General features: G+C 40.5%; 1 protein-coding gene across 1 annotated transcript in view; it reads right to left on the bottom strand.

Moving 5' to 3' along the window:
• LOC137611865 (3',5'-cyclic-AMP phosphodiesterase 4B-like) overlaps nt 1–8,298 on the bottom strand; it is a 35,675-nt gene extending 27,377 nt beyond the window's left edge. The window contains exons 1-2 of the mRNA XM_068340003.1: nt 8,260–8,298; nt 1,269–1,389 (exon numbers count right to left, since the gene is read on the bottom strand). Of these exons, the coding sequence (XP_068196104.1) occupies nt 1,269–1,310 (42 nt within the window). The 5' untranslated portion in view covers nt 1,311–1,389; nt 8,260–8,298. The remainder of the gene's footprint in view (nt 1–1,268; nt 1,390–8,259) is intronic.
• Nucleotides 8,299–12,643: the final 4,345 nt, after the last annotated feature.

Below are 12,643 nucleotides of genomic sequence, written 5' to 3'. Positions count from 1 at the left end.
TCAGGGGTGAGGCTGTAACAGCACGACTCGATGTAGCGGCTGAATTATTGAATGTACGAGCCAAAGGAGAGGACTCAGACCGCTTTAATTATTAAAATGCTATAGAATCTCAGTGTAAGATTGGAGACTGGAAGTCAAGGGCGTTGAGAGTGAAAAATTGCAGATGTCACTCATTTCATTTCTGCAAAATTAAGATCTGAATTACATAAACTTTAGCATTAAAAAGATGATGAAAGAGATGCTCCTTCACCAACATCTGGATAGGATATAAACTTATGATACTGACTAAACCTGAGCAAAAAAAATGTGAACATTCAACGTGCTGTTTTCCCATTTAGTTTCAACATTTCAGGAATTATTTAAAAGGTATGAAACCTCCTGAAAATATGTGATCAATAATATCACTCTGAAATATAAAAACCTTTTAAACATTAAAGATTTAGAAAATGGTAAAGTATTTTAGGTAACATTAATTGAAGGGTTTCCATTCCAAAGAAAGACCAATTCGATCGTTTGAAAAAAGCATCTGCTGCTTCAGAAATAACTGCTGCTATCAAGCAAAAACATCCATTAATCATTAGTTTCCATTACAGAATATTATACGGATTTAAAAAGAAGAAGACGTGTTCGTATTTTTTCTTTGCCAAGGATTTTCAGTGAGAAGCCAATTAATATAAATGCATGAAAACTTTAATCATCTATGACGCGACGTGACCTCGCATCTCCTGTTGGACAATGTCAAAGTAAACGATCTGATACGCCGGCAGAGTTGTAAACACCGGCGGAGTGGAGGCGAAACAGACGGGCCTCTCGGTCAGAGCCACCCTTCCTCCTCTAATCCATGTTTCCATTCAGGCTACGTCCTCAAACGTGTACCGGTATGAACTCTCCTCCTCAGCTCTGCATCACTTCTCAAGTCTTCATCTGAACTCTCTCTCTCTCACACACAAACACACAGTTTGTCCCTTCTGTGGTTTGACATACACTCACACACACACACACGCTCTCTGCAGCGTGTCAGGACGGCGATCTGTTGTGTACAGTACAGTCATCTGTTTGTGAGTCACTGACCATCACACAAACACGCAGCACCTCGCTTCTTCTTTGTGCTTTGCACATTACTCTTGTTACCGGGGAGGAAGGTGTTACGAAATTTCCTGTAACTGTATAAACTGCAGGTTTTGCCAGTAAAACTTCAAGGTGAGACACAGATTTTTTTAGGTTCCTTGATGAATCCATGGGTGGATAGTTGAAAAATCGATACTTACATCGCTTGGTGAAACCCCCTGTGTGCTGCTGCTCTTCTTCATCCTGAGGAGTCCAACCAGCCTGCCTCTGATCCTCGCTGTGAAAAACGCAGTTCTGTATTGCTTCTACTCGCCAGTACGCCTGCACATGGAAGCAGAGAAGGAAGGTGGGGGGGCAATGATAAGGTGTCCAGCACCAGAAGTTAGCCCGGCTAACCGTGATGCTAATCTGTGTGTAGTAATCAAGCAAGTCCACACTGTGTTGAGTTACATAACCAGGACATGACACAGCCTCCAGCGGATTATTGCCTGTGGTGGTTTAATGTTTGTTCAAAACAAGTTCATGTGATGCTAAAGACTTGCTTAGAATATGTTTTCCATACTTTACTTTTGCAGAAAAAACATTTTAACCACCCTAGGAACAAACATATTAGTTGATGACTTGTCATGACATTTGCACTCAAAATCCCGTGTGTCTATAACCAGCTGTAAGAGTCTTAAGAGGGATGAAGGCCGTTTTTTTACCATTTAACATGCGGAACATAACTTCACCACCGGTATGTCTCTACAGCAGCCTGGATGGACAACGGACAACAGTGGCTCTCTGAAGGACCCTTTTCTGAATTTTTGTAGGCATTGCAAAGTGAAGCCACAACACTAGGCGCCACTAAATCCTTCAAAATGAACCGCTAAACTTTAAATGTTGCCCAAACGAACGCTTCAAAACTTCTGATTTAAGTCATGAAAATTCAAAAAGGGATAAACAATTCAAAACGTGTGAACAAAATCAATGCTATTCTCAACTGGGTGTGTATTCATCTATGAAACACATTCTGTGAATGGTTGTGGGGTGTGATCTGTCTTATACCCTTCAAATATAAAATTATCACCGCTGGTGGAAAAGCATGAACCAGAAGACATGAGTGACTAATCTATCAGACAGAAATAAGTCAATATTTCCCCAATGACCCCCCCCCCCCCATAATTCGACAGGTGTAACAGTGTAGGGCTTTTGATCAGCGCTGTCCAAGAGTGTTCCTTTGCTGCACAAACAACCTAATCACATATTTATTGTTTCGAGCAACTGTAAAACAAGCATTCAGTGGGTTCAAATCTCAGCAGGAGGAAATCTCCTAAATAATACATGAGACTGGACAGGCGAGCCCATTGTAGGTTTCACATGAGCCCTTTGCAAACTGTTCATGCTACATGATATAGACGTTTCAAGGAGATGGGTAACCTGGTTAACAAGAAAAAAATGTGCAATCAGTCTCCTTTTCGGAGAATTAAAGAGTTACGAACTTTGTGATTTAGTTGTTGGGTGGCAGGAAGGGCGTCAGTTCTCTCTTGGTTCTCCAGCTCTACATTGCTCATAATGTTAGGGTTTTTTTGTCTTTCAGGTGGCCCAGCACTAAAATGGTTTCAGCTGACACTGCGCCTTCTGCCCAGTGTCAGCTGAAACAGTGAAGAGTCCACCAGTGCCAGGACGATCCATCTTCTGTCTAACCAGTGCATGGAAATCCCTCCATGATCCATGATGTCCAACCGTCCACATTGTTGCCAAACCTAAAACCATTTCTAAAAATGACTAGTGTTAGAAACAACTCAGCCCAAGGTATAATTACAGTTGGCACAAATTAAATTAAACAACAAAAACTATTTAGAATCTCAAAATAAAGGCTGATCTTTCATTCTGTGAAGCTTTCACCTTGTGTTTTCTACACAAAGGTCAAGGTGTTATCAATTAAAATTGGATGTACTGACGCCAAAACCATTAAATGCAGCATCACACAAGCTGAACAACCAAAGGGGAAAGTTTAAGCTGAATCGCGTCAGAAAGAAAAGTGATGTGTGTGACACAAATATTAAAAGCAGAGGAGAGGTTGAGGATGGTCAATGTGTCTTTAATGAGCTCTTATGAATTCTACTGACAAAGACTATTAATCTAACCATTTATGTGCTCCAAAAGATCCTTTTTCTTAGGTATGAAAGTGCATTTTGCAATTTTTACATAAAAGTGTGTTTTCTTTCTTTATCATCACAGAGTCCCCATCTAAAAGTTTAGAGTCCCACTTAAGTTAAATCATCAAATATGTGATTAAAGGAGTCTGAGACGTGCCTTATAAAATACCTTCACAAGCTTTTATGAGCAAAGTATTTGCATATTTGTCGTATTTTGTTATTACTCATTACTATTATTTTGTTGAGTTTCCAAAGGGATACATATGCATGTGAGAATCAAGATTTCTCTTACGCATTACATGTGAGATTTTAAATGTTCATCCCAATTGAGAGTTTCTTATAAAAATATAAGAACTAAACGGTGACTGAAGTTGAATGGAACCAGCAAATGTTTGATATTTTATAATATCAAATATTTATAATATTTATTAAACACAAAATCTTTATCACTCCTCAAATCATTTTCTGTCAGTCAAGTGGATACACCACCTTCACCACTTCTCCTTCAGTACCTATATTTGTAGGATCGTCTGTCTAATGATATTTGGGTTCACTAATTGCTTGCTTTTCATTAGCTTGAGTTTTAAACAGTGTTTATCCTCATTTCGAAATTTCCCATCAACAACATTTAGGGCAGACGGCCGGGAGTCCTTCAGTATATCCGGGTGGGATTGTGTCCAAGACTCCGAGCTGCATTTGAATCTGAAACTCAAGAGCCCACTCACTCAAAACAAGACAAGACAAACAGGAGAAGCTGCACTCCTCTCTCCACGTTTTAGAGAAACATGCTTAGAGTTACCTCCTGTAACCCCAGCAGTACTTTGTTCCCTACGGCAGCCCCCTGCTCCTTTACAAATAATTGGTTCTTGATGTGAAGCCACCGACGGAGAAAAAAGTCACGAGGAGGCAATGGAGACTCTGATTACACAGCTTCGGTGTGGATTTTGAAGAGAACACAAGAGATCACATTATCCCACCTATGAGGAAAAAAACCAACTAAACAGAGCGCTCTGGTTTAGTTTATTCACGAACAGGTGCAAAGGCCACGGATGGATTAAGGCTATTATTTCTTCTATTAAATGTGGGCACTTGAAAAAGTAGGATTTAAGTGTGTATGAGTATATTATGTCTCTCTGAGTCATTATCCACAACATCTACTGGAGAAACACCAGAGACAGCAGCTGTGATTTGGACTAAAGCTGAATTAGTGATTTATGTATGTGTGGACTGATCAATTATTAACTGGAAATCATTGTTAATTCATTGAAAGCAAAGAATTTAGAAACACAACCAGCCAAGTTGATGAAAATTCTAAGGTTGTGAACTGAAACCACTGCCACAGAGCAGGAATAAACAGGCATGGATGCTGATGGCTAACTTTATTATCAGTTGATCTCTTGCCACCCAACACAGTCTCTATACTATCACAGCACGCAGATCAGACAAGTAACTAATGGTATCATAACAAACATGGTTTACACTTCTGTCCCATTTTACGTCAGCAGCAGGAACGTGTTGCCATCTGACCTGTCAAACCACGTCTCCAAGCACAATGGAGAGCTGTGAAGGGTGAGTCAGAAGCCGTCATACATTTAAAATAGCTGGTCACCCACACAAAGGTAGCGTTTGTGGGTGCAAAAACAAAGGAGGCTCAACACATCACGAGAGGAACTGCATCAACGTTGCATTCAAGTACCTCATAGTTCAACAATGAGAACATGTGTGCCTCAATCAGGATGGACTTTGGATTGACTTTGCTGTGGCCATTCTTAACAGTTACATTGATAAGTTACATCTGGCCACCTGAGGACAGCCGTTGTGCTAATGTGGCCCTTGATGAAAATGAGTTTGACACCCCTGCACTAAATGAAGGAACCATCAAGAACTTACCCAGCTTTGATCCAGTCGTGTCGTGCGTTTAGTAAAACACGCGTGAGATGAAAAGAGAAGTGAGCAGCACCAATCACACGACAACCCCTGGCAGAAGCAGAAGGTCCTGTTTGACGGCTGGACGTGCCCATATTTAATATACTTATCTACATTCCGCCCCACCCACTGCATTTACAGCTCAGAAAGAACCTGCACTTCATTCGCTGTTGACACAACTCGTCTGTATCTATTGAAAACTGATCTTTGAAGTTTATGCCTTGTCACTGGGGTAAACTTTTCTTTAAAAAGCCTTCAGGTCATTTCAGACATTGAGCTAGACTTTAATGAGCAAATACAAGATTGTGCAATCTTGTTTTATCACCTCAGAAATACATCTGAGATAGAAGAGTTTCCACCTGACCTTGAAATTAATGGCCACAGTTTTTGCTGAAAGGCCTTCTGGGAGCTGAAATGCACCTCACGGGGGAGTGGCCCAAAGTCACCATCACACATTATAATAAGTTTAACAAGATGCAGTATTTCATCACACTGCAATTGTACAGACATCATTTCAGCATATTAATGTTTCATTTTCCAATAACTATTTTAATCTGTTTCTTTAACAACAGACATTGATATTGCAATTCTGTGGCTTCAGACAGATTCATACTCTTCAACGCAACCCGCCCTCAGACAGGATATGATGCCAATCCATGACTGGCCAGGCTTGCAAAGTGGTAAACATTATATGAATATATAAGACTGTTAACTGTTTGTCACAGAAAGATGGTGCTGGACGGCACAGTGGCTTTAAACGCCTTTCTAATCTTATCTCTTCCCACTGTATGTGTGGGATGTGCAGCACATCAAGCAGTCGTTGGACTTAATGCAGGTAGTCTCACAATCTCCATGTCAAAACATACACAGCATGGCTAGAATTTGTAAAAAAAAATTTAAAAAAATAAAATCAATGAATGTCATCATTCGATTATCAATGAGATCCATGTCTGATCAGTTGCCGAAGAAGAAATGAGATTTCTAAGTAAGAAATCCACCATCATCCAACAGTCTAACCTTAATTCTAACCCTAACCTTTACGACTGCAGAAAACATTTGACTCTCGATACACTCGAGTGTTTGTATTTGCATTCAGTTCAGTGCAGCAGATTCCAGCAGAACTGAATTTCTGAGCCGAGTGAGGACTGAGAGGAGTTTTTGTTAAGGAGGAAGCGAAACAACACACCAATTTGTGACAACAGAAAGATGACGTCACTGAAGGGGCAGCGGGCAGGGTAACCCTTGGCCTGTATGGGCATGAGGGGAGAAACTGAGCAGGGAAAAGGTTGATTGAAACAAACGGATTTATATATACCATTGTTTGGTTTAAACATAAGGAGACTGAGGTAACAACTGATAAATTTAAATAATTTGATGGCTGCAACACATGGCAACAATAACTCACTGGACTCTGTCAATTTCAAACACCTACTCCCTGTAAACTCTACATAAACAGACCCATCATATTGAACAGACCTTATTTAACCTCCATTGACGCTTTGTGATTGAAGCTCTGCCTACGTCAGCACTTCATCAGTTATCCATTCACTAGATAGACTGACTGAAACCTTTAGGGTGAATCCGAACAGAATCAGAGTGGATGAAGTAAATGAAGCTTTTACAGGTGGACACCTTGATGTCAACGGGACTACGAACCCTTCAGACACCGGCTGAGTCTTTATATGGATAACATCTGCTGCTTCTTTGATTGTCCAGTTTCATATCAAGTCTATAAACTGACAAAAAACAGTAAGTCAAATCTTATAGTCAACGTTGGCTAGCGTGCTAATGCTGAGGATACTAAACCTGCAGTAAAATTTCACCTCCAGAGGCCTGTACCATAAAGCTGGATTACGGCTTAGCGAGATAACTTCAGGCTTAACCCTGGCTCTTCGGTACCATAAAGGTGGCTGACTTTCTATCGGGCTACGTTGTCGCGGTAACCTATGCTGAACACCTAACCTGCCCCGCAGCAGGATAAGGGCTCAGCAGGTATAACAGCCCCACCTACTGACCAATCAGTTCTCTTGGAAAATGGGCTGTCTGTTTTATGAAAACCAAGTGGATCTTGGTGCAAAGCTTGTGCGAAGATCGCTTTAGCGCGAGAGAATATTTAGAGATCGCTGTAATCCGTTCGAATTGCCAGAACAATCACTGCACGAAAGGTACAGGTTTTGGGGAGAGGGGTTACATTACATTTGTCAGCTGCTGGAGCCTTACATCAGTAATGTAACGCACCGCAATCACGCGCTGACTGTCCCGCACACAGTGTGCATTGCACTGAGGTTTCTTGTCACATTTAATATATTTCTTAGTGATGTTCGTAATTATTATGATGTCCCTAAATCCCTCATTGGATGGGTTACAAGCAAGCCACAGAAAAAATGCCATTAATCAATTATTCAAGTAAATCATGGATTGATTTATTCATTCATAGGTACTTTTATGTATTCTGTTGACGATGCCGAAAACCTCGGGAAGAACACAGTATGTAGAGCTATTCATAAAGTTGCGGGGGCTACAATCACATGCCATAACGAGAAATGTCGTACACACATACATTTATGGAACACACAAATGTTACTGTAGTCAGATATACAAGTGCAGTCAAAGTGGGGAAGTAATATTATAATGGCACTAACTTCCGCATTGACACAGTCGGCGATTTTTTGCCAGCGATCCGTGCGCAGTTTGGCAGCTGCAACTGTGTTGCTTTTTGCCTGGATTATTGATTTGTACTGCTCGTATTTATTATTATTGTTTGCTCCTCCCTTGTGAAATATGCGGCTCGGGCCGGTTTGTTGCATGTTTGCGATTGGTCGCATGCAGCAACCTCCGCCCTTTTTATGTGAGCGCGCATAGATCTAGACTGGACAAGCCTGGATTGAATTAGTGAGTTGATAGCCGGCTTTATGGTACCGAAAATCCGGAGGGCGGATGTCTCGCTAAATGCAGCCAGATAAGTAAGAGGAAGCCCGGCTAGGTTAATCAAGCTTTATGGTACAGGCATCAGGTCTCTCAAGGATAGACGGTCACGTTTCCTACAATTACATCTGCACTTGTTTCTTCTTCACCGTTTCTCATTGCAAAGTTAATATATAAAGACGTAAATATATGTACTCACAGTTGGAGCTCTTGGCCTGTTGTGTTGGATTAACACCAGTAACTACCTGTCTGGAATGCAAACAGTGTATTAATGACCATGTCATAAATCAAATGACTAAATGGTGATGATATTTTATCAAGGTAAAGTTGTATAATTGGTCAGAAACCAGAGGAAACATACAGATTTGTCACAAATGGTTTCATATTGAACCAAATCCAAGCATCCAATACATTAACAGTAAATTCAGGCATCTGAAAAAGTATCGGGAAAGGACACTTCTATTTTAAACACTGGGCTGTGTACCGACAGGAGGCAATACAATACTGTGTGTCTCACAATGCAGGAGCTAGGATTCAATATTTTGTTCCATAATGCAATAGTGAAACAAGAAATTAAATGTATTACAAAATTAAAGTTTGGAAATAATGAATTAGAAAGGACGGTGTTTTTGAGGATCGACAGCATGACAAAACATTAATACTGTACGGTAATTTTCTTTACACTCCGTGTCCAACACATATGCAGACACACCACTGTCAGTGTTCAAAATAAGTATTTCCCATTTCCACTTGATGCTTCTGCATTTACTCAACCATTGAAAGCAAAACATCACTGTGTTCAAAAAAGATATAGTAGCCTCATCACCGCTGAAGCCACTAAGCAGCCAGAAAGTGACTCATCAGATTGGCAGCCAGAGCCTTTAAAACAATCAGCTGCATGCGAGTGCATTGTTGTTTCAGTATTGACTGAGTATAAAAGAACAATGGCCAGAGTTCAGGCCGTGTGACCGGCTGCACAGAAAACCTGGGCTTGCGCTAGCCATTCGCCACTTCACCATAGGCAAAGTAAATTCCAGATTGGCTACAAGGTTTTTAGACTGTGTAGCCACAGTGGCGTTCTTATTTTTACGGAAAAAAGGCTAAAACTTAAAACTTTGTCGCTCGCTATTTCTGCTAGCGAGCGGCTTTCGCTATTTCCGCTAGCGAGCGGCGCTAGCGTCACCATTTCCGCTAGCGAGCGGAAATGGTGACGCTAAATATGTATTCACCTCGCTTGCTATTTTTCATGCCTTTTTAAATTGAAATGAAAAATCATGTTGAATTAAAAAATAAATAAATAAATAAACTATGGCATACCAATGGTGTTGGTCAAAGTTAAAATGTCTTCTAGTCTAAGTAAAACTTATTTTGTATGACTGTATCTTCACATAGTGAATGCAAGTTTTCAATTGTTGAATCTCACATTCATACCTGCATAAAGTAGGACAGAAATAAAGATAGTTAAGCTTGAACTGTTGAGTTTAGTGTATTTTTGTAGGTAAACTGAACAGAAGATTTTGTCCTCAGAATGCACCAGAATGCAGGAAAACAACCCCATTTTCTAAAACATTTGCGGGGGGTGTCCCCCCCATGCCCCCCGCAACGAGCATCCGCGCACTGCGCCACTGTCTTGGACACAGAATGTGGCTTTTTGTGGCTTGCTCAATTCATTTACACTGAGCCGCAGTGGCTTAGTCATACTACTTCCTAGTGCAAGCCCAAAAAACCATCAGTTGAGCTTGAAAGTCAGGAGCATAATATGGGTCAGGAGCATATGAGACTGTCATGGCGGTGAAACGTTGTCAAGAATTCAACAGTTTAACCATTTAAAATTGATGCAAATGTTTAAAAGATGAGGGGGAATGCTGTAGGGATGGCAAAGTGTTGCTGCTGTACTGCAATGGACATGAAGCAGATGGTGACATTCGAAAAGAGACATTTCCTGCAATCCAAAAGCTTCAATCTGTGCAAGATTCGTAAAATGTTCTGGTAAGGTAGTTGCTGGACAAGCCTGAAGGTTATGCTACACAAAGGAATGAAACACAAACTCACATCTCACAACATGAGACAAAGTTGAGTTTGAATACTAAACATTTGTAAAACTGAAGTTTATGCGGGAAAGAAGATTGAGGTAAATGTTTTCGGCATCCATCTGTTTCAACTGTTCTCACCATAAATGCAGGGTTTACGTATGAAAATGAACTTCAAACCCTAATCACACTCATTTCAACATGCTTTGTGCATTTTTATTGATACAAAATTTCACTGCAGGTTTGGCATAATCATTGAAATGCAGATCATTAATACATCCCCAATAATGCAGTTGTGTTAAGTCTTTAGATAAAAACGGATGTTTAGTTCTCTTTTCAGGTGAAATATGAAGCCTAACAAGTACTGCCATTCATATGCCATCACCACAGTTAATACACACATCAGTGTTACATTGATTGTGGAACAGCGATTGATCGTGTAAAATTGATTGTATGTCATGGGCCCATTACAAAACATGGTAGAACAAAAACAATCGTCACCTAATGAGAGTGCTAATGTGGGTTTACCCAAGCTTTCCATCGCACCATTAACAAATAAATCAGACTCTAGCTCAAATACAATCCAAGCTCTTTTATTTCTGGACAGGGATGTCATTGGACTGCTTTTACTGGAACACTTTGCCCAGTATTTTCCTGTAGCGATATTGGATCCATACTGGATTCATGTAGAATGCAGAGCCAAATAAACTACACATAAGGCTAATACAACATTGGACAAAATGACAGTTAACTCATTAATCCCAGTCCGTTTGTTTCCCTGTGAAAAACATGAGAAAGCAACATCGACACCCTGACAATTGGTCGTATCAGTCGTCTATCGTGTTCATATCGCACAGAATTGTTACTGACTACTGTGCAAAACCTGTAACACTTGAAACCTCACTATTATATGCAGAATGAGGGCATATCACGGACAATAACATTAGTAACATCGCTGTAACACATTAACAAAGGATGTCATATCTGTGCTGTCAAGTTGGGTAAATAATTTGCAAATTTACATTGAATTTTCAGACAGAAAATCCAACATATCTTTTTGTCTGGTTCAGATATCCTATTTTCCCAACACATCATGAAAGCAGCACCACTTACACTTATAATGTGTAGCCTTATGAGCATGTTGAAAAAATATTTAGAAATATGAAAAGTTTTTTAGATAAATATAATATGTATATATATATGTAAAGATATATCTATATTTTATATATTTAAATTTATTAATATAATGTTACACGATCAATCGCTGTTACACAACCAATTTAAATGCTATGCTATTACCTAGCATAGCATTTCAGCGTTCGCAAAGGGGGTTGGTGCTCCAGGGCAACTTTACGTCCCAGTTTGTGTGCAGACATTTCTGACTGTAGTGACACAAAAAACTCTGGAATACCTCATCATCACATTTCACGGGAAGTGAAACCCCCAAAGTTTGTGCAGGTTGTTGTTGGTTGAGTTCGTTCAGAGACGAGTGAGGATGAAGCTTGATACGTGGTGCTAGAGAGACCTGGAGTCACGAGTGGGATGAAACGACCTACGTACGGAGTCAAAAAGACATTTTACTGATGTCCCGCTTTGCTACATTCTCTTTCAATTAATTGTTAACCTGCCAAAATTTCCCGTAATCTTCACCAAAAGAACGCTACTATTGTGAAAATGTGCGAAAACTTTGAAAACATCGCCATTTTTTGTTAATAGCTTCGTATTTCTTACCGTCGGTGCACCCGTCGCCCCGCGCGCTTGACGCCGTCCAGGCTCGCGCCGCTTGTCTCAGCGATCTCTGCGGCGACTCGGCTGCACGCGCCCCTTTTTATAAGGTTCTATTCGTTCCATTCGCGCCCATTCGACTTCCTGATGCTGCGAGCTCATCGATTGGCTCCGACGTTCTTCCGCTGACCAATGGCTGCCCGCGGACACGCCCTCACGGCTGGTCTCCGCCCCGATCCCCTGATGAGTTTCAGCGTGAGGAGAGAATGGATGCGTCTGTCTCAGTAATTTAATCAAGATTCCCCCCACCTGACCTGCTGTCTGCCTTCCATTCCCTCTTTAGACAAGCATTATCTATCCAACTGCAATAAAAGCCCTCCTTTGTCTGTGTGCTGATGATTTAGTGGGGTAAAAAAAAAATCAGAGTGAAGTTTGATTTGAGAAATAGATAATTGGATGTGCAAAAGTGAAGATTATAGTGCAAACGTCCATCAGTGTAGCTCAGTTCCCCTATTACGTGACTGTACGTAAATTAATAGACCTTTGTGGATGAAAATCCACCCTTAGAATTTGGAATCGCATTGAAATTGTTTTTAGGTTCACACACACTCTAAAAAAACCGGTGGTTTGCTTCAGCATCTACCTCTGTACAGTACCTTTTGAAGATATATTCGCATAAATCTTCAATTTGATCTTGGGTGGAAGGCTGTGGCATCATGTGTTAGCAAATTATACAGAGCCCTATAAATTTTTATGCAACTTGGATCCATATCAGATGCTCACTTGGGATCTTATTGTATATATTTTTTAGAATGTTATTGACATTTT

This window comes from Antennarius striatus, chromosome 18 (genome assembly GCF_040054535.1).
Source record: "Antennarius striatus isolate MH-2024 chromosome 18, ASM4005453v1, whole genome shotgun sequence".
NCBI lineage: Eukaryota > Metazoa > Chordata > Actinopteri > Lophiiformes > Antennariidae > Antennarius > Antennarius striatus.
The sequence above is the reverse complement of the archived record's forward strand: the minus strand, read 5'-3'. Positions and strand labels throughout refer to the sequence as shown.